General features: G+C 40.0%; 1 protein-coding gene across 2 annotated transcripts; it reads left to right on the top strand.

Annotated features, from left to right (window-relative positions):
* Window positions 1-1,430: 1,430 nt before the first annotated feature.
* LOC117488348 (5'-AMP-activated protein kinase subunit gamma-1-like) lies at window positions 1,431-27,598 on the top strand. Of its 2 annotated transcripts, XM_034137180.1 has the most exons (16): window positions 1,431-1,624; window positions 3,066-3,131; window positions 5,319-5,574; window positions 17,608-17,828; window positions 19,985-20,036; window positions 20,727-20,833; window positions 21,616-21,697; window positions 22,599-22,657; window positions 22,754-22,799; window positions 22,895-22,949; window positions 23,071-23,197; window positions 23,631-23,796; window positions 24,067-24,104; window positions 24,225-24,371; window positions 24,465-24,558; window positions 26,201-27,598. In XM_034137180.1, the coding sequence occupies exons 1-16, from the start codon at window positions 1,541-1,543 to the stop codon at window positions 26,230-26,232; spliced, it is 1,632 nt and encodes a 543-aa protein (XP_033993071.1). In that variant the 5' UTR covers window positions 1,431-1,540; the 3' UTR covers window positions 26,233-27,598. The 2 variants fall into 2 exon arrangements, with proteins under 2 accessions (XP_033993071.1, XP_033993072.1); XM_034137181.1 differs by lacking the exons at window positions 1,431-1,624; window positions 3,066-3,131; window positions 5,319-5,574 and adding an exon at window positions 9,059-9,234.

Raw genomic sequence — 27,598 nt, 5'->3', positions numbered from 1 at the left:
ACATAATTAAATGGTGTATTCTGTTTGCCGGGACCTACATATTGTTAGACGGGCAAATCAGGTTAATACGACCATGTGAGAGCACGCTTAACTTTAGGCTTATTATCTACACTAAAACACGATGTTCTCAACGCTTACTGACAAAAGCCCATACAGTCCTAGGCCGTGTTCAACTCTGATCAGTGGATCCTCTGTCCTTAGCTCATGTAGTCACAGAAGCTAAATAACTTGTAACAGTTGTCTTCGATATTTTATACTTCTTCTTCCTTTCTTGAAGTAAACTCTGGAGATGTTTTAGGTCCATTTCTTATACTATTTAGATTGCAGTAAGCTATTCATCCTAATACAATGAAGATGGACTATGTTGGTTGCATGTTCCATTATGCATCTGTACACTGCTTCCCATTGGATTGTAGGACTTTAAGTGTCTCTTATGATATTTTATGTCCTTCACTTCCTTTGTTTTGACAAGATTAATATTACTATCATTGTAATTATTTGTTTTTTGGTTATTTGAATCAATATTTATTTTTTAACATTATCAGTGGTGTAAAGTAGATTAACTCAAGTACTGTACTTAAGTAACATTTTGAGATACTTGTACTTTACTTGAGTATTTCCAATTTATGCTACATTGTACTTCTACTCCACTACAATTCAGAGGTAAATATTGTACCTGTACTCCACTACATGTATTCAATACCCTTAGTTACTTTACAGATTTGGATTAATAATGTGAAATGTAATCAAACAATGAAACGGACCAATCTGCATCATGAGTATTTTTATATATTTTGATGCTACTACTTTTGTATTTTAACTTGAGTAACATGTTGAATGCAGGACTTTTACTTGTAACTGAGTATTCCTACACTCTGGTACTTCTACTTTTATTCAAGTACTTCTCCCACCTCTGAATATTATGCACATTACTAATTTTTTCATAATCTACATCGCAGTTTATTATTGTCCATCCAACCAGGTACAATCTGAGTCACACTGACATCTGTCGGTGGAGTTTCTGACTGCAGCCCACACTGCCTGGTGTTGTGTCGAAATAAGCTTCCCCTTTAAAAATCTGCTTTCTTGGCTGTGTGCCCTCCGATTGGTTTTACCTTGTTTTTCCACCGTTTAAAGAAATGATTGTGGAAGGAGAAGTGAACAAGTAAACATGTAGAATTTGCTCTCGATTAAAATGACCTCATTTTAAATTAACTGGACTGTGTCATACATTTAAACGAAACGTTGACTGACGGAATGATGCTGTTTACATTTCGAAAGTCCGACAGAGACACACATCTATTGGGGGGTGTTGACTGCTACGTAACACCTGTAAACAGTCTATGGTTGACGCTCATTTGAAGAAGCATGCCCTGCCTCTTTTCGCGGCCGTGCCTACTTCCTGGTAGATGAAGCAGCGCCTCAGTTTTGACGTAGTAAGAAGAGGAGCAGCTGCTGAAGTGAAGGTGGAGAGGCTGCTGTTGATGGTCTTTAGCACTTTGTTTGCACACGTTTTTATTTAGGCTCCTCTGAAGAAAACATGGGAAGCACCGTGATGGAGTCCAGCAAGGACAGCTCAAAGAAAATGCCAAAGAAGAAGAAAAGCCTGCGGATTAACATGCCTGTGAGTCGGTGAAGTATCAACTAATGTGGCTTCTTGCTGTGAATGTTAAAAACCGAGCTTGTTATTGAACTTTTCAGGACATCAGGAGGGACACTTTTAGACAGGGTTTATTGCATATCTGCCTGTACTTGAACGCGACGCAGAAGAGCATGCACGATTGACAGCTGTCTCTGTGCTAGGACTTTTAAATGCAACAGAGGAAATAACATGTATTTTGTTAGGCGAGCCCATGCTGGAAACAGTTGATTGTTTGCAATGACACATTTTTAGACACTTCCTTAAACGTTTTGATCAGTATGTCCTGTAATGTGTTGACATTGTAGCCATTAACATCAGCGTAATAACTAACATTAGGGCTGAAATTAACCTTTTGTTTTATTTATCTACAGAATATGTAGCCTACTCTAAGCATTTGGGTATTGTGAGGAAAAACAAATAAGCAAACATTTAAGAGGAACCAACGTGCTCTAAATTAGCAAGTCATGCTTTATTATGTTCTCTATAAAGAGCCTTTGTTTATTTAAGTTCATTGCAGTAGTGATTCACAGATGCTTTATTCAACATACTGGGCAGGCAATGTCTGTCATTTTATCCACAAGCCTTCAAAAGACTGTGAAGCTAACTGTTTTACTGCATACTTTAAAAGCTTTTTCAAGCCTTCTGTTTTTCAAGGTTAAAATAAAACATGTTTTAAACACTGTGAGCAGTACCAACTTTTCTGTTTTGTCTTTTAAGGTGTATGACAGGTGTATAGCTTACAGGGAATAGTTTTTTGGATGGCATCTATCAGATCCACCAATTGCAAGCTCTACAACATTTAACTGTACTTGTATTGCATACTATCTCTGTCTCCTGTACAAGCATTTGGTAAATAGTTGCCTTTGTTTTGCCTTCTTTGGAAAATGACATAGCAAAAAGTGCCTGCAGCTGAGAGTCTCATTTACGTTTTCATGATGCATTCATCATGTGCAGATAATTAGATTGGAAGAAAACACTTCCCCAATAGTAAGCCTGTGAATTACAACACTTTTTTTGTGATCAACACTCAAGTTGTGTGTTGAAGTTCTCAGACATGAACCATGAACTTCACCTATGTTATAAATATTTAAATAAGTGTACATGGCCATAAACAAACTTTCTGCTGAACTGCCCCATAGTGGAATGTAAAACTCAACCTTTGGTATGCGAAAGGTTATGTGTTGTGTTTGCTTGCAAAGGTTTCCGCATTGGCCAAACATGTTTTTCTTCTTCTTGAGTGGTAACATTTTCACTTTTAATGATGAAGAGAAGGAATAATGTACCCTTTCTGAAATATGCTTAACTATTTAATAGTGGCAGAGAAAGCATACATTTTTCCTGTTATGACTTGCAGTTTTGTTTTACTGCTGTATTTCCTGGAAGTTATCTTTATCCTTGACATTCAGATTTCTGTTTTGTGCAGGACTTTGGTGCATTTACTTCCCCACAAGTGGAGACAAGTGACTCAACAAAAAGTGGCGCTAAGACGGTAAATAAAGAATTTTCGCGCCTTAATTATTTTCCTTTACTAGCCAATTGTTTGTTTTTTCATGCTTGTTTTTTCCAGCACATGGTTTATCTTGTCACGTTAGCTCTTGTTTGTTTGGCCTTGAACACATTTAGCCGTGTATTTAGGGGAGAAAGATATTCCTCAAGGCCATCTCTCCCTTTCTGCCAACCCTGACCGGTTTACAGTAACATTACGCCCTCTGTGTTCAGGCATAGCAAGATCAAGAAATTGATTTTCTGAAAGAAAGAAGCCACTTCCTACTGTCTGCTCTGATTGATTAGAATAGGAGTAAACCTCGATCATTAGCTCATATCCACCAGAGTACATTCTTCACTTTTACCCCAGTAACATTGTGTAATGCTGATATAAACCTGCATTCTCCTGAGTCTATATCCAGACAAACACTGAACGTTCACTTGCCTTAACAAGCTCTTGCACAATGACAGAGGGAGAGGCACACAGAAAAGATGGGTGTGTGCTCACGCTCCTACAGATTTGTCACAGGATTGGTCTAAACACAAATGTGCTTCTAAGCAAGCCTCTAAGCAAATATCAGTACCAGAGTGACCAGACAAAACAATTATTCCCTTTTCATTTTGTATTATCAGTGCATTGCATTGCAGTGCTGTGGTTCTGTCTCCATCTAATATGCATACTCTGTTTTGTTGAGGCTAGTTATTATCCAGGCTCTTAACCACCAACAATGTTACCAAAACACTCCGTTACGTTTGAATGTTTTCTGTAAATACAACCTCCTAGCTGGAGATTGCTGCGTATTATAAAGCTTCACTGTTTCAGTGCCCACAAATGGTTAAAAGATTTGTTGTTGGCACATCCCGAGCAGACAGCTCAGTGGTGGGAGGAGGCGCTCGCTGACTCAAACGAGATTGGCTGCCATGCCTCCTGTTTTGTTTTGGTGTCTGCACAGCGAATAGAGAAGCATTTATATCAGTCTGTTTACAATAAATTGACCTTGCAAAAACTTGTAAACACAGAAAGTCAAAATGTAAAAATATGCTTTAGTTTGGCCAAGGAGAGCAGATTTTTTTTAAAGTTAACCTGTATGTGATGTTACTTACTGATATGATGATGCCCTGTGCAGCATGATATAATTAAGATAGTTAAATGAAGAAAGTTTTGATCTTTACGATGTTTTAAAACATTGTGAGTACAGGATACACTGCAAATTCGATATGGTTTCCTGTTCAGCTCTGATTAAGTCTTGCACAGATGGGTGTGCAGACAAACTGAGAGGTTTCTGCTAAGCAATTGTTTAGTTACAGTCAAATGTTCTCTGAAGGGAATTTCACTGCAAAACACGTTAATAATGATATGTCCAAGAGGTCTCTGGTTTAAAAGAAAGTCCAGAATTAATTAATAAACTTTTATAGATCAGATAGAATATTTGTCTTATTGCATCTTGCACACAACCACATTCTCAATTTTCTTTTTATGACATAACATTGAGTGTAGCAATGTGCTTGAGTAAACAGTACAGTGTTGTATATGTGTGGGGAAAAGAAGAAGTAACCAAACGAAAGCTCCCATAAAAAGTGCAATCAGCGGCAGTCATTTCACAATAAACCTCTCTCTAGATTTGCAACATGCCTCTCACACAACACTGTGGTTTAGGGCTGTGCAATTAATCGTATTTTAATCACAATTACGATTTTGGCCTGCCACAATTACGAAAACAACATAATCGAATAAAACAATTATTTTGCTTTGCTAGGTTGTGCACTGCAACATATTTGATCTAATTTATTTTGGTCTAATTTATTTGTATTTATCATATTTATATATGATAAGTAGCTTTTGGAAGTGAGCTCCAAAATATTTGTTGATCTTGTTTATTGGTATTTATTATTTTGATATTATTTATTTAAAGTTTTTCAGTTGAATTATACGTTCAGGGTAATCAACAGTTATAAGATACTGTTCAAATTATTATTTGAATTTGTTTTAAAGTTCAATAAATGGATGTTTTCAAAGTCAATGAATAATCGTATTTAATAATCGTGATATCAATTATTGACCAAAATAATCGTGATTATGATTTTTGCCATAATCGCACAGCCCTACTGTGGTTACACACTGAACATAAACCTAACTTTAACAAAGGTGCAGAAAAATAAATTGTTTTTATTTCCTTATTGCCTCTTTTAGGCAGAACGTCAAATCCATTCAGCCAGCTCCACCAAAGGAGAGTCAATGAGGAGCCCAGCCACGCTGCCCCTGCATTCTCAGTCTGCTCCAGTGCCAGTGAGGACCAGTTCAGGGTCTCCAAAAACTATCTTCCCCTATCCCTCCTACCAGGACTCGCCACCCAAATCCCCCCGCCGCTTGAGCTTCAGTGGTATCTTCCGCTCCTCATCCAGCTCAACGCCTCCAATCATCAAAATCTTCTCCAGGACGAGGAAAGGTGAGTGGAGAAGTTAACTTACGTAGTTTACTTTGGTGTATTAGCGCATTAATATAATCATTAACAAAATAGGAAAACAAATATGTATACATATATTTAAAAATAGTATTAGATATACTGTAACTATGTAACTATTTAAACTTAATCTTAAACCTAAGCTTAGCAGGAATATGCACAATTATATCCAATAAATGTTCAAAGTAAAGAATATGCAATGTACAGAAAAATTCTTCAGAAAGATGTGCATTAGTGAAACGCATAAAAAGTATAAATATGTTCATTTGTGGTCAGGGGGCTACTGTGGCTGTAAGGTAGTGTGGTCGTCTGGCAATCAGTAGGTTGGGGGTTTGATCCCAGCCCGTGCAATCAAAATGTCGATGTATCCCGATGGTGTGATGTATGAAAAAGTGAGAATGGGTAAATACTGACTTGCATATGTAAAGCACTTTCAAGACTCCTAAAGATTGGATAAAGCTCTATATCAAATGCAGTCAATTTACCATAATGTAACTTGTAGTACTATTGTTGTATCTTAAACGTTTTATAAAAGTAAAACACAGAATGACAGCTGTTGCCAATGCAGAATAATAATCATGTTGTGATCTTTTGCAACAGCGGGTCTACGAGGAAGACCTTTGTAAAGACAGCAAGACACAATAGATGCATCTATGTCATCTCAATGATTGTTGTGGTTTCCTGCTTTTTACAGAGCTAAAGCCACACAAAGGAACCTGTCTATGTGATTGAGATCAGGAGTTCAGATATGTTGTAGCTTGTGACAAAATATACATCAAAGCAAGTCATGCAGCTTTTTCTCAGACACACACAGTGAGCATCTTTCTGCGGATAAGGAAGTAGAAGCCACGATTTCATCATGGTGAAAAGAAATCAAACTAAATCCACTGCTTTGTTTTGTAGCTTCCTGCGGGCTAACAAGGTCACAAGCCTCTTCAGAAAGATGGGCGCTTAAGGTGCAGAAAGATGTTTCATCAAAGATTCATTATCAGTCATCCTCTTAATACAACTTTCCAAGGGACAGACAATGGTTGACTTTGTTTATTGTCAGAGTCAGAGAGGAGTTTATTTTGTATCTCCCTAATGCTAGCATTAGCAGTGCATTTCAAACCAAGATTATTAGGTTAAGTTACAGGTTTGGCATCCAGGTGGGAGCCCTGCCATACTTTCCACATCAAAATTAAACGTCATTGAAGGTAATACTGGCATCATTAAGAGGTAGAAATGAGAACAAGGCCTTGTTTTATGAGGAACAGAACATACAACCAGATTTCCAGCTCTCATGTCTCCATGCTTTTGGGTGGCTGATTATTACATAACAAAACCAAGCCTGTAGTACATGGAAACGGGCCTGCTGGAAGCATCATCACACCGCTCAGAGATGAGTCATAGGTTTTTGGCTTCTACATATACCCATTCTTCTGTTTCCTTGCACAGGGTCAGTTTGGCAGTGGCTGGTGGAATTAGCTATGTTAGAGCCAGACCTCAAGAGTCGGCACGCTCCTCTGGAGATTGTTATTGATGGTAACCAAAGTAAAACACACCAAAACAGCCCTGCGGCTACAGGCCTCTGGTGCCAGTCTCTCTGGATTTTTATAGTGTGATGTGGTTTGAGACGTTAAATCCTTTTGGTTTCCTTTTTTTTTACTAATGATGTGGCTTTAAGTGAATGTGGGCCAATGTAAATTACAGGCAACAAAGAATGCTTTTACGGCAAATGAATATTATCCAGTGACTGAGTGGGCACACAAGCGTTTTCCTATTTGGGGGATGTTTTTGTAGACACCCTACTTTCACCACAAGGGCGTGCTCAAGGCAAAGTCTTGTTTTAGTTTTCATTAAGTTATGTTTAAGCTGTCAGTTCTATATGTCCTGTTATCATCAGTATTTCTGGCCATTTTAGTCAACATAGAGGTATTCTTTAAGATTTTGAAATGTATAATTTAGACAAAAATGTATAATTTAGACCGAACTACTTTCTCAGTTGCATTTACATCCATATCTGCTTCAAATACGACCAGAAGGTTTTTCAGTCCCGTCTGCTCCATCGCCTGGACATTGTCAGTCTCCCAGCGCTGAAGGCGACTGCGTTGCTTTCATTCCCTTATCTGGAAATGACCAGACTCTCAGAAGCTCCTCGTACAACCATGCAGAGTAGTTTCCCTCCTCTCTCTTGCTCTCTCTGTTGCTACTGTGTGCTGTATGTTGTCAGTAAATAAAGGAAACGAGCAGTTTTCCCTTGCCATATTTGACAAAGAGCAGACCCTACAAGGGCAGGATGACTATTATTTGATTTTGGAAGCTGAGCTAGGGAAAACCTAAAAAATACACTATTTAAAATCCTCATGGATCTGAAACATAGCAACTATAGATACAAACTGCAGTGAATTAGCTTTATTAGGATACTGAAAAACACGAGTGAGCATCACAGGATGTTTAAGGTAAGATGACCCTCACTCATATTAGCCGTTGACCCACTGAGCGGAGTGGAACACTTGCATAACGGGTTAATTGAGATCTGTACTGGACACGCTGTAGCTAATGTCAGTAACAGATACTGAGAGTGCCATCTGTTACGGGTTGGGAAGGCCAGTGGTGTTGAATGGAGGCTCTCTGATCAGCTGACAGAACATGGGATGTCCCCACACTGTCATCTGACGGGGGCTGGCCTCAGCAGTCTTTAAGGTCCCCAAAAGTTACAGGCAACTAAGTGTATAAATGACACAGCCAATCTTAAAAACACCACTTTTATGTCTTTTATTTGTAGTTTTCATTTCAGAAAATGCTGAGATTGTGTTATCCTCTAATTCTGTGAAGACAGCGCAAGACAGATGTCCTGTTCTTACTTCTCTTTGTTGGTAGAGGGAGGGCAGTGGAAAGGAGGCGGGAGGAAGTGCAGCCTGAGCCAATCGCTGGTGTGTCCTTCACGGACTGGCCTCCTTTTACAGGCTGCTGACATGCGTGCTATATTAAAGAGACGCCGCCCACAGCTGCACCTGACAATTTACAGCACTGACACTGCTCAGCGGGGGGAAAGGCACTCCAGTCCCCAGTTATTTGCATCACTTGCGACAGTGACATTTCTTAGCTGAAGCTGTGTGGAAATTACAGCTTTTATACTCAAACGACACAGAACACTGCTCCCTGCTGGCTCTGTGCTCCGTAGCCCTGGAGGATTTTCTTCTTGCCTGGATATGAAAGCTTAGCCTATATTGGTGCAGTTGTCATTTTCTGTTTGCAACTACGTAAGTGGATTCCTTCATGAAGTAACCAAGTAGTTTATTTTACATTGTTCATCCATCGACTGAAGGTGAACAGTTTCCTCTTTTTATAAAAAAAAGGACCATCCCTCTTCTCTAGAAAGGAAAACAGCCTCCAGATCTGTGGAAATCAGTTTGATATATTTTTCAACTTAGTTTATTTTCAACTTTCTTCAACTAGCAAATGGTGTGATCTTCACTTTGTACAGTTTTCAGACATCACCGCACCCCTCTCGTGATGCAGATGGTCATGGTCAGATTTAGTTTTGAACCAACAACCCACTGCGTTTCATGAAGAGGTTTGGCAGCCTGAGGAGGAGCAAGAAAAAGAAGGAGCAGGATGGGCTAGGAAGCAGGAATCAGTCCGAGGCGTCATGTCTGTCCGGTAATGTGCCATGTCTTCACCTGCTCCATTTTAGTCCAGCAATCATGGATTCAGATCCTTAATGTTAACAGTCAATCTATACTTTCATGAGTCACATGCTGGTACACCTTTTTAAACAATACATTTTAAAGTATTTTTTTAGTGTGAACATGTTCCCAGCCTATATATATACACACATAGTAGGTGGTGAAGGCAGTTTGTGGTGGGCTGAGGCTCTGCATATAGTTTAGGTGCCGATTACATGGTCCTGGTTTCTTGTTTCACAAATGCATGCACTACAAATTGACAGCACACAGACCAAAGTGGTAAAGCTATGTGTGAAGGGTTGACCTGGGGCAAGAGATTACCTAAAATATCACGCTGCTAAATGTGCTAAATACTACACCAACTGCACGATGCATTATGCATTGTGTCTGCTAATATGTGTTCTTTAATTTAAATGTTAAAACGGTAAAATAAATACGATTTGTTTGTATTCCTGTCAACGAGGTAAAGTGATTCATAGCCACTCTATCTGATGCAGTGTCAGTTTGTATCCTAAGGGAGTCTCTTCAGAATAGCTGCTCCATTTTAAAAACGTTATTTAATCGACAGGAGTTATTTTACCTGACGTTGGGACAGTCAGAACATGCTAAGATGATTTTTTTTCTTATGTGTGGAGATGGTATCTCTGTTAATAATGTTCCTTCAGGTTTTCATAAGAGTAATCATGAACATTGACAGAAAAATGGATATCAAACAAAAAGTACCGACCACCATGCGCACTTAAGGCGGCTTTGGTAATGTGTTAGCTCATAATGCTTGATGTGTCACAGGGACACACTGTGAGGCGTTGAAGTGGCTCTTCATCACAGACTTTACTGCTCCTGATTTAGAGCCGGTCTGACCTCCCTGGAGTAGATGAGAGGAGCTGTCCTAATGATGAACGCCCAAATGTAGCGGTATAGGACATAGTTCATCTTAAAGTCAGAATATACAGCCTGGTGATACCTCCAGCCTATAGCATAAGCCCTTATATCCAGAGCGTCCACACATTGGAAAGTCAACTGTGTAGCTGCTGACATCTACATGAGACATTTGCAGTAGTCTGTGTGCTTCTATGCAACATTTTGCATGTCCGTTTGAATTGTGACTGCACATTTAAATGTTTTGCCATGATGCAGTGAGTGAGCTTGCCTTTTTTGGGTTCCTGATAATTCCCTTGTTGTCTGTATTATGGTGTTTCTAGAAATTGATTTGACACCCTTGTTGCTAATTTGGGTCACTTGACTATATCACCGTCCACACGGCGGCGTGCGTTGAAGCTTCAACGCTTCTGCCCATTCACTTTGAATGGGGTGACGCCACGCTTTGCCGAACTGCATTGTGGTTCCGTCGCTTCGCTTTGCTCGCGTTGCTCGCTTCAAAAGTTGAGCAATGTTCAACTTTTTAAGCTTTGACAGAAGCGTCAGCCAATCAAATCATATGCCAGTACAAGCTCTAACCAATCAAACCGCATGCTTGTGTGTCCGGGGTGGGAGATTCATGTGATTGGATGTTGGTCGAGTTTCAGACACGGCAAGCTTCAACGCACGCTGCCGTGTGGACGCTGCGTTTGCTTCACAATCAACACTCCAGTTCTGACCAGTGCACCAATTCAAAATGCAATTAACAGTTGTGAAACATTGTATTACGCAGCTGGCCAGAGAAAGCTGTATTGTTGAATCTGTAGCAGCTTTGCTTCTGCTCTGACTTCAACCAATGAGGATCACGTTGCTCCCCGTCGGCCCACATGACTGAAGCCACCCTGTCGACTCCTCAGGGGGCCCCCACTGAGAGGATCTGGTTTTATGGGTGTTATGTTAACACAGCTCGCAGTAAATTGCAATATAAAAAGCAAGCGTGAGTCGCCCGTGGGTTAATCCGCTACCTTCAGAGCAGCCTTTACACCTCTGAATCCCCGCACACATCTCGTGCAAAACCACAACATATTCTGCTGTTAATGTAGGACTTACAGTTTTAATGTTCACAATTAAAATTAGCATTTTAGCGGGGCATTAATTGTTTGGTCTATAAAATGGAATAGAATTTGAGAGAAATGGTCCTCCCAGTTTCATAAAGGCTTTAAATGTCAATAATATCCAACTAAATGTGATAATAACCTTTAAAAAGGAAAATCTCCATTTGAAATGCTGAAAACCTTTGTCATTAAAAATTACTTTTACAATTTATCAATTAATTAATTGCTCTACTAATCTTTGCAGGTTTAGTTTATTATGGCACAAGGAAATGTTGACCACTTTGCTTAAAAAATAAGCGACAGGGCACGAGTTGTGTGAGAGTAAACTGATGTTTTGATATAGTTTTTCTGTTGTGCACTGCAGCCTCCATTTGCTTCAATTGTATAAAGGATTTCTTACGGGTTTTTTTTATTCTTCCTTCACCATAGAGGCATAAGAGGAATGAAATTTAGTATTTCAAGGTAATGCAGAATAAATATGAAATACAAATGATTATTTTGTTAGTAAAGTACTTCTACAGTATAACCTTGCATTTCAATGCTGCTTTTGTCTTCCAAACATAGACAGAACGGTGTCTATTGCTAAAGTGAATCTTATCAGTATGTAATACGCTCTTAGGTGACTTCACTCTAAAATATTATAGAGTACGACGTAAGTGTTTTTAATGATAGTAAACTAAGATGGACTGGACTACTTACAAGGCATCCATTTCCTACTTCCTGTGTGGTGTCTGTTAAGCAGCCAGAGAGAGGGCTCCAGCCGCTGTTATCTCCTCCTGGGGAATGTGCCCCAACAGCGGGGCTAAAATAAGAAAGCTACACTGCGGAAGCAGGGCATGCCAGAGAGGGCTGGTGTACGCCAACTAAATGTCAAAAGATAGTGTGGAGTGCGCTTTAAGAGACCAAGGACACATTTTCACACACAGGGCTTAGTATATAAAACATTTCACAAATGTTTTTAAATCTCACAATATTGGTACATCTGTACCTGTTGAATTAGTACATATAATAAATATAAGGGATACTCAGCTTGCCACACTTTAAATGATGAAGTACTTTATTTCTCAGTCATATGTTAAAATTACTTTAATAATAGATCTATTTGTTTCATATGACTGAGTCAAATGGGGTTATCTTCTGAAACTGATTCTTGTATTTTCTAGTTGGCCTCATGTAACATTCGCTGTCACACCCATGTTGTATTTCAAGGCATGATAAGGCAACTGGAAGTCCCCAGGTGGAGACCTAGTCGTGTGAAACATTTGGTCCTCATTACACATATCACTCATTGTCAATCCTCAGAAATATGCCTGTGTGGCAGAGCCAGGAGAGTGTGAGTGTCGCATGTCAGCCTGCGTAAGATTGTGACGGCTGATGTAAAAGAGCATGTGAGGGCTGTCATGTGACTGACACCTTCAACCTGACACCCCGCAGGAGGAGCTGTGTCACACACAGCTGACGGCTGCTCTGGAGTTAAATGCAGCTGCTTATGTCGTAATATGACTAGTAATTGTGGAGGGACTCCAGGAACAGGAGTAACAATCAATCAATCAATCAAAGTTTATTTATAAAGCCCAATATCACACATTTTACAGTTTGTACACAATATGAATACGAATACAACCCCCTCTGTCTTTAGACCCTCACATCGGACAAGGAAAAGCTTCCAAAGAGAACCCAGAGTTAATGGGGGAAAATGGATGAGACCTTGGGGAGAGCAACGGAGGAGGGCTCCCTCTCCCAGGACGGACATGCAATAGATGTTGTGTATAAATTAAAAAGAGAATACATCCAAATGCTTGAAAAATGCATACAGTATATAAGAAGAAGATGAAGATGAATCCAGGTGGATCTCAACAATCCTCTGGGTGCCATTAAAGAGGTAGTAAGGTGAGCATCAGGCAGGACCACAGCATCAGGCAGGACCACAGCATCAGGCAGGACCACAGCATCAGGCAGGACCACAGCAACAGGCAAGACCACAGCAACAGGCAAGACCACAGCATCAGGCAGGACCACAGCATCAAGGTTCATTATGATTCTTTTTTTATTTATTTTTTATAGCACATTTTAAGACACAGAGGCAATTCAAAGTGATTCACATAGGCATTCAACACATCATAATTAAAGGTGGGGTAGGTAAGTTTGTGAAACTGGCTCGAGATACACTTTTTGTTATATTCCAGGAAATGCTCTTAACATCCCGATAGCAATGAATATCTTAAGTGCTTTGACAAAAAATCCATAAAAAAATGTCATCTGTGGAAGCCGTAATACTGTAAAAAGCACGACCAATTTAGCCGGCCCGGCTAAAATAACTGGATGGCCTACCTGCCTGTGCACAAACTTATCTCGTGCCCTCATTGGTCATGTGCGCGTTCGTGTGGAGGAGGGGCTCTGTAAGGAAGTAGCAGATTTCTTCCGGCTGTGTATTTTCAAATTCTAGCGCACTCGAGCTGGTTTCTCCAAAATTACCTACCCCACCTTTAAAAACACAAACACAAAATAAAAAACAAACAAAAAAATTAATAAACGCAATAAAATACTGGCTGTAACTAAAAGTGCAATGATAAGGCACGGTTAAAGGATCTCAGGATAGGCTGCATTAAAGGAGAGGTGTCATGGCCATTTCCACTGATCATAATTCCATTGTTGAGGTCTACTAGAATTGTGCAATTTTCCAAACTCACATTGGTTTCTCATACATCATCTCTGTAAACTACGTGTATTCACTGAATTTCACTCTCTGCCTTTAACGGCTCGTTGTAGCTCCAAAGGCTCCAGCCCCCACCCTCCCTGTGAGCACAGTGTGCTCTGATTGGTCGGGACGTTGTGAATCGTGCTGAGCTCCGTGGAGGTGTTGTTTCCTTGTTTAGGATACACAGCGAAACACAGCCAAACTCATCCTGAGCACACACAAACTCACAGCCGAAGTAAAAACAATAAGTGTGGCTTGATATTGAGTAAGAAAAAGGTTGATAAACGCTGTGAGAATGGGTCTGCAGAGAGAATTTCGCCGCGATCCCAACTGTCTGTTATCAGCCTGCAGCCAGGGAGGAGAAATCAGCTGAGCTGCCTGCTCCCTGCACACAGATGTGTGTGTGAGGAAGTCCGTGGATTGGTCAATTTGGACCAATCAGCGGGGGCTTAACGTAACGGCTCCGCGGACGTAACATAACGGCTCCACGGATTGGTCCATTTCGTTCCGGGTACGGGTTGACATCATGCCGTACCCGGAAGAATCAAATGGACAATGACGTATCTCCAACGAGGCGTTTTGGGGAGGTATTTTCTGTGTTAGAGTTTTACTCGCTATAGGGTGTACTTTGAGGGTTTTGACTGCACACTGTTTACATGCATAGAAACCTTCATAACACACAAGGGGACGGGTAATAACCGGAAAAGCATGACACCTCTCCTTTAAAAGAAAGGTTTTTAACCCTGATTTAAAAGAACCCAGTGCCTGTTTCCTGATAAATACTTTACCCTTTTTGAACAACAACAAAACAGCAAACATGACATATTTTCACATATTACACAGTTCATTCATTCCTTCAGCGTGGAACTGTAGATGCCGGGCAAGAGCTTCTTAAACCAGTTGCTTCTTCTCTCCTTTCTGGTGACCTGGCTCTCCAAACCTTCCAGCCGAGCGTTCAGGGAGCTCTGCGTCTCCTTCCACTCGTCCTCCTTCTCCTGAAGACTCTGCTGGAGGCGTCCTTTCTCCTGAAGGAGCGTGGACTTCTCCTCCTGCCACTGCCGATCCAGATTCGGCCTCATCCTTTCTTCAACCTGAAGCAGGGTTAACGTCCAGCTCTGCCACTCCTGCTCTCTCCCCTTGAGGAGCTGTGCCTCGTCCTCCTTGTACTTGATGCGGTTGTTCTCCAGCTGCTGTTCCACCTCCTTCAGATCAGCTGCTAGTTTGTCGTTTGCGTGGAGCTGAGCAGCATATGAGGCCTGTGTTTTTTCTGTCTTCTGCAGCAGGGAGGTTCTCTCCTGCTGCCAGAGGAAGCGCTCCCTCTCCACCTGATCTTGTCATTACCCCAAGTGAAGGAGTTGGGGTATCTCGGGGCCTTGTTCTCGAGTGAGGGGACAATGGAGTTGTGAGGTGGTTCGTGCACCTGGTTAGGATTCCACCATGCACGTCCCGCTGGGAAGAGACCATGGACCGGTTGGAGGTTTTATATCACAAAAACATGTCTTATACTGACATTCGGTTCCAAAGTACTACATTCACATTTAAATAATGCCATTCATATAGAGTGGCGAAGTCACGCCCATCTACTTCCGCCCCATGGGACCTTATTTCGGAAAAATAATGTATTGAAGTCAATGGAGAGAGAAAACGTATCTTTTGATCCCGTTTGAATTGTGCCATGAATTACACATATGATGTTTGTCAATCTTAAAAAATAATTTCCATGTAAAAAAAGTCACAGTTTGTCGTAAAACTGTTGAAATATAAGACTATGAAAAATACGTAACTAGAAAGACTACAAATCCCAGAGTCGCGTAAGTGATGTCACAATTGTTTTCCTCCACTGAGATAAGAGATTGCTAAGATCAGCGCCATATAGATAGAATCTATCTATATGGCGCTGGCTAAGATAAGATAACTTTAACAAGATGCCTGTGTGCTTAGTACCAGGTTGTTCATACCAGCAATGGGTCTTGCTCGTTCTTTCGCTTCCCGTCTGATGAAAGGACTAGGAGTGTCTGGATCAAGCTAGCTAGTAGCTAGCACGTTAGTTAGCATTACAGCCTTGTCATTTGTATTAGCCTTAACATGAAGTAACATTAAGTAACCCAAAATGTTAAACAGTAAGAGTAGTAGTCATATTTCTTGAACCCTTTGAAGAGTACTGTCACACCGGTGTGATCATTCTATAATACACAATTTAAGCCCGGGGGAGAAATGCTAACGCTAACGCTAGCGATCTTCTCTACTTCATGCTATCTGCACAAATGGTTGACATTAAACATTAAAACGACCAGGCAGTTCAGAGAGAATCAAAGGCAGGCAGGCAGGCAGCTTTGCATGACATTCTTCAGGACGTGTTTCATTGTAGTGATAGTGAGGGTAGTCAATCGTTTTGTTGACAAGACAGTAGTGACGGCCATCTTGGTGACGTGTGTTGTTGACCAGAGATGTAGTTCATTTAGCGTTCCACACAAACAAATGTGTTACTTCACAGTTTTACGACACATTTTTTTTTTTTTGACTTGCAAAATTATCTTTTAAATTGACAAACATCATATGTGTAATTCGTGGCACAATTCAAACGGGATCGAAAGATAATCTTTCTCTCTCCATTGACTTCAATACATAATTTTTCCGAAATAAGGTCCCATGGAGGTCCACCGGAAGGGGAGGGACTTCGCCACTCTATTCAGTTTTCTCCATAATTATACAAAGTGAATAGTAAAATCTTTTTGAAATTATGTGATTCAAATTCAGCTTCCAGTGACACATATTTCTGACCATACTGTGTATCCCATGTTCTACTCCGTAAACCTCTTTTTTTTATTTTACTGTTTGAATCAAAGCATTAACCTCCAACAGCTGACTCTCAAAAACAATATACAGTAATTGAGTGTGCCTCTCAAATGTCAAAGCCTCTTTAAATCCAGCTTGCGAATCCTATGATGTGTTGTATACGTTTTGATCATTTTAAAATGAAATATAATTAGTAATTGGCACATTTGCATTTTATTGGTGTTTCTTAGTTGTTGTTTTTTAAATGATTATGTATTCATAGTAATGGTCTGTTATCCAAAGCAGCAGACTGTTATTCAGAAATAACAGACCGTAGAATGCTTTTTGACCAATCAGAATTGGTTATTCAACAAAGCCATGGGACATAAATATATACTGTACATTCCAGACTGCAAATAATGTGACCACATAATCTATATAATCTGCTAGTGGTGTATTATAACAAACTATTTATAAAAGAGAAGCAATAGTGACAATACAAACGTTTGAAGACACACATTAAAAGCTAAAACATGCTGATAATTGTCATTTAAGTTGACATCATTTAGTTTGGTAGCTGTCTTTCTAATGGTGGTTTACCTAATGCAGCCCTGTCTGTCAGCAACTGAGCTGACACTTTATCTCTGTCATCAGTACCGCTGACTCTCTCAGCTCCTGATGGATCAGATATGCATTCCTACTGTGTTATAGCATGTGCCAGCGTTGATGGTATCGACAGCAGTCACGATTGTAGCACGTTAGCCTTGCCAAATAACAAGTCTTTTAGGGATGTCAATCGGCATGGTGATTAAGTTTCACTGGAAACAAAGTATGGACTGACATTGAGAGGAACAAGCGTTAAGTTGTGGTATCTATTGTTGACCTTTTTATCTCTCTGCAGCCTCTGGACTCTCCACACCACCCACCACCCCCACCCGGGCGCCCAGCCAGCCTGTGTTCACCCAGGAGGCCGTGCCGAGCGGACCTGAACGCCCCAATGCGAGATCGCTATCCCGCTCCATCTCAACCCCTCCAGACACAGGACAGCGCCTCAGCCTTCCCTCTGCTAAACCCCCAATCCCCTCCTCGAGCCCTGTGCCATCAAACTCTACCTCGCAACCAGTGAGTCAACAATATTACTCATTTTAAAGTAAAAATGTTTTATTATTTGTTTGTCTCGGGACAGGTTGGCTTGTGAACAATAAAGGAATGTGCTAAAACTCAAATACATTTAGATGTTCAGCAACGTTAACATGAATTTAATGTGAAGAGTTGTGAATGGAGCAGAGTCATTTCACATCATAGTTACAAAAGGAGAAGGTGGCATGATTTAGCTTTCATGGGGCTCAGAAATAGCATATGCATGTGATTTCCTGAAATAGGTGAAATATGTATGCTTTAAGTCAAAAACAAGACTGAATATGTGACCACATTTGAAGGTAAATGCTCTTTGCATCACAGTCACATTTTCTAAAAGTACTGAAAAATACAACATGGATCACAAGACGTTGATCTAATAACTGTTTTTTCTTTGTGTCAACATAAAGTCTGTCCCCGAGTCATGTGCTGCTTTACTCAGCGTCATAAGGGTTTACTGGGACAGTGGGGAACAAAAAGCATGGATGATGCAAATCTCTTTAATTCATGTGTGTCAACAGGCCTCTGTTTGCTCTGAGAATATAAACATTGTCTCTGCATTGAAGCAGTACCTCAAACAGCATTACATTTCATACAAAGTGGATGCACAATTTACTGTAACTACAATAACAACTGAGAAATAGAGTACAGGGTTTTGGCGCAAGGGTTTTCACTGTGGGTTTTATTTAGGATTCACCACAGCCTGAGTCAGCATGTGTTACCAGTTACTTCTGTGCCAGTTTAATGAACAATTATTTGAAGGTCCTCTTCGACCAGTCTGCTGTGAATGATTGTGATTTTTACAGAGAGGGTAAATCACTATTTCATCACCAACATTGTATACTGATACTAACACCAGAGGACTCATGATTTAGCTTGAAGACCGATGAGTCAGTGCCTGTCAGCCACTCTGTGCCCCCCCCTTCATCCCCCAGTCCATCATTCAAATGTAATCTTCTGATGCTGTAGTTTATTTTTTGCTAGATCCAATTTCAAAAGCAATTCATTTAATGGATGAGTGTATGCCTGCTTTCTTCCAGCTTGCTGTAATACAGAGTAGGCTAAGCTGCGGTCCCGCTGTGATGCAGCAGGACAAGATTTATGAAAGTGCAGGAGCAGGTTTTTGGCAGGAGAAGCGCTGTGTCACCATTGCAGGGCGACACTAGGGGCTGCTTAGCATCTAGAGCAGGCTTTCTCGCACTGCTGCAGTGGCTTGTTGTGAATATACTCACAAATTAAGAACCAAGGGAAAATCATGTATCCACAAGCACAGTTTTGATATGCAAATCTCTCAGCATGAGACAGCATTTTTTATGCTAGGAACTCGCCTATGTGCAAGATGCAAATAGCACAATTTGCATGTCATATTTATCACGTTGTTTTCTCTGCCGAGGCTCCAAAGAGTTGTTTTTGCAGAGTTAAGCCATGTTGCTCGTTTTGTCAGAAGAAATTAAATATGAGGATGTCACCAGGCATCCCCAGCTTCTTGCTGCTAAGCAACGTAAGGGATTTCCTAATATGGTGAAGCACCCAGGTTGCTCTGCGTGGAGGTGTGTGTTCCACAGAGGTGGAACTTCCTGCTTTTTGTTCACGCTGTGTTTGAAAGACTTTTCTGGCGGTACGTGATGTTTGGTAGATTATAGCTTTAACAAATATTTCAGCTCATTTATAGTGTCAGTATTAATGCTCGCTCTACTGTGTAGTGCATGTTTGAGCAGCGTGTGTAGACATTAGTTCCCCCTACTGCAGCAAATGTGTCAGGACTGTTCCACTTTGAGTTTAAAGGGGTGTGTAGTCTAATAATAATGTGCAACTGAAGTTTCTGCCTGACAGCACAATGTCTATGTCACGTTACCTGTGGATATTACGCGGACTTGATCAAGATTAACGTAGTCGGTGAAACGCCAGTGACGCACGACGTTATTTTATTATTATTTTCTTTGGTGTGGTTGTTTTGGTGTTGCGCACGGCGCACCGCACTCGATAAGACCATAATAGTCTGCTGGGGCCGCTGGGGAAAAGTCGCTTCCCCCTGCTGATCACTCACTACCCACAGCAAAGTTTGTTGGTCAGCTGCCGTGTGTTGTTGTGAGGATTTGCTGCGATCTTCACTGCACTCTTCTGTCTGTTTTACCTCTCAGGTGTACGGTTTATTCGAAGGCATGCTGGAGAAACTTGAACTAGACGATGATGGTAAGTGTCTCACTGCTCTATCTGCTGGTTCACTGCTCTATTTTTTTTGCCTCCAACGGCATGTAAAGGTGACTCTTAACGTCAGGATTTCATAGGTATTCCACCTGTTTCTAAGCAAAAAGTCTTATAAATCACAGCCGTCTGCTCATTTTGTAAGAATAACACACCTATCTAAATGAAAAATGTTTTCAATGAAAATACTATGATGCACTATTAATAAATCAAGACAGATACCTGTGGAATGTTTTTAAAAGACATGTCATATCTACATTTTATCATATTAATTAAGAGTTATTGTTTTGCAGCATGTGAAAATAACTATTTCAAATATTTGTAATACCCAGACCACATAGATGTTTCTGTTCAATGCTCATTTGTTTGACCAATTACTTTGTATTCATCCTTAATTCCACATGCGGGAAACCAACCCAGTCATTTTTCTAAGTGCATCATCAGTGAAGTACGGCCCTACTTTGTTGTCTGGGTTTTTCCACTGTTTCTGAGCTTGTTGGTGCTTAAAGTAGATCTTAATTATCCGTACGATGGAGCAGCAAAGTGGCTGTAAGTGGTCCGGACCCATAATGGTTGTTTAGGTTCTCAGAGTGTGTTGTTTCCAGGCTCTCATTATGTATTCCCTGTGAGATTTCTCCTTCCTCTCTTAAAGTATTTTCCTGCTTTTTATTCTCACAGCTGCTGAACCTGAGAGTGATATTTACATGCGCTTCATGAAATCCCACAAGTGCTACGACATCGTCCCCACGAGCTCCAAGCTGGTTGTGTTCGACACAGCACTCCAAGTCAGTACTGTCTCAATATAACGTTTATTGTGCCTCCAGACAATCCTTTATATTGTCTTTGGAACCGAAATGGGCATTCAGCCTAAGTTAATGTTCAGTAAAAAAAAGCCAGAGTATTTGCCTCGGAGCTCTTCTATGAAATGGTTGATGAAATTGTCATAAAGCTGTTAAACAGTAAACCTGAGGAGGAATGGCCTCTTTGATGTGTAGAGCTTAAACCACTAAATCCACTGAAACTCAGTGTTAGCTATCATTATCTGAAAGAAAAATAAATACTAAAACCAACCCATAGCCATCAAGAGTTTAGAGCATACTTAACAAAACACAACACAAGTCTCTCTTCTTCTACTCATGAGAAGGTGACTTAAACACAAATAAATCATAAGAGGATTATGATGGCTGTAACTAACAATAGTTTTTCATCTACTTTCGCCATTAAATTAATTGGAATCTATGGTATGTTAAAAATGTGTAAAGAATTCCTGCCACTAGTTTAGTCCAAGATGACATCTTGAAACGTTTTAGTCTGACAAACAGTCCAAACCCATTTGATTTTAAGTGCGATAAAACACCAAATATAAACAAAAAATATTCGTATTTATGAGGCTTGAACAAGTGAATATTTGCTAGCCCACTTGATTGATGAACTCTCAGGATTTTTGTTGATTCATTTTGTATTAATCAACTCACAGATTAAGTGTTTCAGCAACATCAAAGATAATCACAAATTGTTGTTAAGTATTAATCTAAATGGGTTTTTCATTTCAACTGTTGCTTGAAAGGTTAAGAAGGCATTCTTCGCTTTGGTAGCCAACGGTGTGCGAGCTGCTCCACTATGGGACACAGAGAAGCAAAGCTTTGTGGGTAAGAACCAAAAAACAGAAGAAGTCATGACATGTTTTATTTAAGAGTTTGCAGTATGAATGTTTTATTCATGGTTTTCATATTTCAAAGAATGCTCGATATTTTGAAACTGTTCAGGTCTAAGTTTAGCATGTTTTACAAATATCAAGTTTTAAAAGTTGTTACCTTAAGGTTTTTGACCCAAACAAGAGGACAAAATGCTTCCACCAATTTAACACAGTATACAAATTGGACTAAAAAGAGGTATAGAAGCCTTTAATCTTCTGTTAGTATAGATTTAACTTTACCCTTGTTTAAACACTTATTTACTATGTCTTTGTCCACCTGCCTGAAGGATAAGCGATATTAGCTACTTAAATGTTTGCTGTTCCTGCAAAATAATAAAGAAAAGGATAAACACTTCAACATGCAGCATACATAGTCTACATTTTAGTTTAATAAAAACAAAAAGTTCACAGTTTCCTTTTCTTCCTGTTCTGTTGCATGCCTGCTGAATGAACACAGAGGAATGTTTTTGTACTAATCCTTCTGGTCACATCTTTTGGAGTGCAATGCTATATTGAGCAGGAGTCAGTAAAGCTGTCACAAAACCATTAAACATAGCAATGACTTATTTGTATTGACCAGTGCTCTGAGTTATTTTACAACAACAACAAAAATCTCAGCAGCCACACCAGCAGTGAATCTGCTTTGTTGTGCTGGTTGTTTGTTATTTGCCTGCATAAAGTGTATTGCAAGTCAGCCTGTGATGAATAATGAATGCCAGGTCAGCATGAGGATAAAGCGAGGGGGGGTTGGGGGTCAGTTATGTGTTGTTTGGACCACGCCCTTGTAGTGGCTCTCTCTTCCACTGCCTCCAGGCATGGTATGTTGTTTATAGATGTGTGTGTTTTCATTGCAGGAATGTTGACAATCACCGATTTCATCATCATACTACACAGATACTATAAGTCGCCGATGGTAGGTAACCTAGACAGATAAACATGCGTGAGATTTGCTTCTGAGTCTTTCCTGGTTTCTTTTCTTCCTAAATGAACGTCTAATTTTACATTTCAGGTGCAAATATATGAATTAGAGGAACATAAGCTTGAGACTTGGAGAGGTAGTTATGATTATTCTGGCATGCATAATGTAAGACTGTATTTCTGTTTTATGAGCAAAACATACAATCCTTTAATATTTTATTTCTGGCTACAGAGGTTTACCTTCAGGCAACATTCAAACCTCTGGTCAACATATCACCTGATGCAAGGTATGTTGTCTGACCATGAATAATGAATCTTTCTCTGTTTTGAATATTTGTGTACTGTATGTATGTCGGCAGATTTCATTGCGTCTACTTTTAACTGCTAATGTGCTTTTTTGTGTTGCAGCCTATTCGATGCAGTGTACACCCTCATCAAAAACAAAATTCACCGCCTGCCCGTCATCGACCCTGTCACGGGAAATGCACTTTATATTCTCACACACAAGAGGATCCTCAAATTCCTCCAGCTTTTTGTGAGTCTAACACAGTCACTGCCAGTCTGTCTGTGAATACGTGTTCAGCTGGCATAGCATTTTAATCTATATAATCCATCATCGTGATTGCTTATGCTGGGAACTTTGTCATGTCATCCCCTCTTTCATTTGTCTGCTGCCCTCTAGTGGCAAAATGGGCTTTATCATATAATGTATTTCAGAGAAAAACGTCCTGCACAAACCTCTGCACTGATTTATTTAAAGAGTCAACCTTTCTGATGACATGTTTTTATTTGTAGTTGGATCTCAGGGGGAATTAATTCTGTGCATAAAAAAGGAGACATAGAAAGTGGTTTGCCTTGGTACTACTTAACATTAATACAATGTGCCTTTACTTAAATGAAGTGGGTGGAGAGTGATGATGTCACTTAACATGTCCCCGATTCATTGTGTGTGTATCTGTGTTCTTCAGATGTGTGAAATTCCAAAGCCAGCTTTCATGAAGCAGACTCTCGGGGAGCTGGGCATTGGTTCGTACCGTGACATTGCTTTCATCCGCCCCAACACGCCCATCATCAAAGCGCTCAACATTTTTGTCGAGAGACGAGTGTCGGCCCTGCCTGTGGTGGATGAGACGGGTAAGTCAGCGGCAACACATCAGTTTTGCCAAAGTAGCTTCTCCGTAAAGGCTGTTTCAATAAAAAATAATGTATATCCTCCCTGCGATTCGGATCCGCTCCTTCATTTTGGCCCATGCTACATCCTTCCAAGTTTGAAATTGTGTCGGTAGTTTGTCCATCATTTAGTTGACAAACCGAACTGAGACCTCTTTGTTAAAATGACAAATCATTATATTATTTATACTAAATTGCCTAAACTGACCAGAGTTCTTTTATATCCTCTTCCAGGCAAAGTTGTGGATATTTACTCCAAGTTTGACGTCATTGTAAGTTATAATTTCTACAATTTCAGCTTTTGGAGTGACAAAATACCAAATATTAGATTGTTAAACTGCTTATTTTTTTCTTTTTCTTTTGTCTCAATTTCTACAATGATGTTTGTGTAGAACTTGGCTGCTGAGAAGACGTACAACAACCTGGACATCACAGTGACGCAGGCTCTGAAGCATCGCTCCCAGTACTTTGAGGGAGTCATGAAGTGCCATAAAATGGAAACAATGGAGACCATTGTGGACAGAATAGTCAAAGCTGAAGTGAGATTTTAAAAACACAAACACGTATATTTAGTTACCCAGGAATATCATTAGGACTGATTTGCGTCTGTAATTTTGTGTTTTTTCCTCCAGGTGCATCGGTTGGTGGTGGTGGATGAGCACTCCAGCATCGAGGGCATCGTCTCGCTGTCAGACATCCTCCAGGCCTTAGTGCTCAGCCCTGCAGGTATAGATGCTCAGCATAGCTAGCCCAACCCCCCCCCCCTCAGCCCCGGACCCCGTGCTCTCTCCCCCACCCCGCCCTCTAATCCTGTCCCAGGTAGGAAAGCACCTGTTTGAGCCCGGGCTGGTTTTGGCCTGTAGATGGCTGTAAGGAGGCATGGTGCTGGCATCCTGCTGGAGGCTGCTGTGTGGAGCAACACAACGCTTCACTGTTGCTCGTTCAGAAACAAATCCAATATCTGCTGTCACCAGTGCATTGAAATATGTCTGATTGGGAAGTTGCTTTTTATTGTACTGCAGCTTCATACTGGGAATAGAGATTAGCAAATAGATGAATTGCATATATTTTTGATAAGGTCGTAGTTGAACAAATGGACAGACTGTGGGAAATTAAGTCTGCCAAACCTTGTGTTGTCTTCACATGAAGTGTAATGGGTAAAGGATGTTTTAATATCCTCCAGTTTAGTTAGTTGTAGCTTGCATCTAAGACCCTAATTATGAGAAAAGCTAGTAATGAGGTACGATTGGTTAGGAATGTAAATAAAATGATATTACACTCCACAGCTCTTTAAGTTGTAAGGCTGTAAGGCTATACGCCAAGCTCAACAACATGAACTTAGGTCAAAACTGAACCAAACATGGTGTTAAATGAGGTAAGAAGTATTGAATCAAGGCTAGCGTTAAATCTGTTCTCATTTCAAACTATTCCTTAATGGATTTTAACTTATATATTGGTGTCTAACTACAGCAAGGAGCACAATTACAGCATGAATAGGTCTAACACTGCTGAGTTGAATTTGCTAGAATCAGGTTTGTTGGCCATTCCCCCTTCAAGCGTTGATGTGTTACCAGATGAGGCTGTTGTTGCTTTATATTAACCCTGTGGTTCCCAGAAATTGATTTGTGAAACAACAAAAACAATGCAAAACTGCAAAAAAATTAAGTTTTCCATAGTGTTTTGAAATCACAAATGTTGGGTTTGAATGTTAACTAAGGGCATCAGCTATCCCATGGAGATGCTATTATATATTCTCCTCATTTATGTGTGGCTTTGAGTAGATGTGATTGCATTAGTAAGCTCTCCTTTGATGTGAAAATGTGTTTGAAAGCAACTAACAGATGTCTGCATATTTATAGTGGTAGAGGAAGCGTGGCACACAAGCGTTATTCCTCCTTTTTAAAGACGATGTGAATTGATTTTCAAACCAGGCTTTATTGAAATATATAGATCATTTATTTTGTGCAACTAAGCAGTCAGTTGTAATTTTTCATTAGGTGTAAACAAAGTCTAATTATGCCGTCCCTTAAGGCATCACAAATAGAGAAGTGGGCAGAATTAGGCTTAGACTCCTACTTGTATTGAATTATTGCTACTGGTTGTATCCACATGGAAGAGTCATCCACATTTGCTCGAAACAATGATTTATTTTGGGAGAACACATAAAAGTTTGCCTTAGTTAAGATTGATCCTGTTTTTAAGGCCTAAATGGTTTTATTTTTTCCTTGTGAGAGATTCTGCAGTGGAGTCTAGAGTGGCATGTCTGACGAGGTTGAGAATTGATGAAAACTTACAGTAATTCAGTTTTATGCTACAGTGTGTATCGTGTCCCTGTTGTGTCCTTACTCTTTACTCTTCCTCTCTGCAGATGCCTGTAAGGAGGAGACCCTGACTGAGTGAGAGGGACGAGGCATCAGCTGGAGTGGAGACGTTTGAATGTTGAGGAATGGAGCGAGAGGCTGAGCGGTGCAAAGGTCCCAGAGCCGCCTGCTACGATGCACTATATAGAGGCTCGGAAACCAAAGAGCTAGACAGCTGAATGAAGTGGAGTTCCTGCACGGAGGATTGATTTTCTGAGTGTTTTTTCTTTTTCTGGAAATGAGATGCGCACACACAGTATACTGTATTTATACACCGAGATACACACACATAGAGATGCGTTATGGTGACCTGCCAAGAAAAGGTGGCAAAGTCGAGACGGCTTCAGTGTTTTGTGTTGTTTAGCTACAATCATGCTGCTGTTATCAGTTGATTTTTAGTCACATTTTGATGCTACAGTATAGGTCAACACCTCTTGGACAACTTCTCAGTTTTTTGTGTAAAAAGGTGGACATTCATGCAATTTATTGTTTAGTAGCAAAACTACACTTACAAAATGGCCATGTGTCGTTAAAATCAATGATTGCCAGTGCTAATATGGAGAGATTAATGCCAAATCTTTATTTGTGCCTTTGGTTGCCCTGCCCACACACAATTTAAAACTGAAAGTATTTATGTAACTTTGCTTATGTTAAATAAGTGCAATTAATGTTTTTTTTTTTAAAGATATAAATATGTAATATTTAAGTAGTTGGCAACCTTCTACTTCTCATACAAAAAAGATTGTCCTTGGTTGCATTTCTGTGATTTTTAAACCATGTCAGAAGGGTCAATAATCTCTTTAAATGGATCTCATTCTAAAAAATAATCCTGATATTAACATCTTGACAAAAAAACACAATGGTCTGAGGTAAACACACCATTACATTAATATAATTATAATTGCTGAGAGCTATGAGTGAGTTTCAGTTGTTTTACTTCAGTAGTTATTTAAAGTCATGGCAACTGATGGATGCATTTTTGGAATGTTTTTACAAGAATGAGAAATATCTTTTTAAGATGTTAAAAAAACCTTTTTTTACATTTACTTTCAGTTATTTTGACGCTTCAGAGAATCTGATATTCGCAGACATGCAAAACAACCGGGTGGTTTTAGCTGTAGCTCGACAGGACTCATCTCCATCTTTGACTGTAAATAGTTTTCGGGAAACGTGTCACATAAAGCTTTATTTTTATGAATGTATCAACATGTTTAAAGAGACTGCAGTTTTAATGTTATTTTTGTAAATATATTGTGGCAATATGTCCGGTTCAAAGAGACTTTGTATGAGATCCACATGTACTGTAAATGGGCAAGCATGAGAAACTACACTTCAGCAGTATGAATGTCCTTTGTTTTACTTTTCTATTTTTCTGACTGCAGAAAAATAAATGGACACTGAATGTA

The sequence above is a fragment of the Trematomus bernacchii genome, unplaced genomic scaffold, assembly GCF_902827165.1.
Source record: "Trematomus bernacchii unplaced genomic scaffold, fTreBer1.1, whole genome shotgun sequence".
Lineage (NCBI taxonomy): Eukaryota > Metazoa > Chordata > Actinopteri > Perciformes > Nototheniidae > Trematomus > Trematomus bernacchii.
Note: the sequence above shows the minus strand (reverse complement) of the source record. Positions and strands in the feature narration are given on the sequence as shown.

Excerpts from the sequence above, each read along its gene's own strand:
- LOC117488348 (XM_034137180.1), top strand. The coding sequence starts at position 1,541 with ATGGGAAGCACCGTGATGGAGTCCAGCAAGGACAGCTCAAAGAAAATG. Across the intron at positions 21,698-22,598 it reads AGAGAAGCAAAGCTTTGTGG|GAATGTTGACAATCACCGAT; the intron begins GTAAGAACCAAA and ends TTTTCATTGCAG. Across the intron at positions 22,658-22,753 it reads GATACTATAAGTCGCCGATG|GTGCAAATATATGAATTAGA; the intron begins GTAGGTAACCTA and ends TTTACATTTCAG.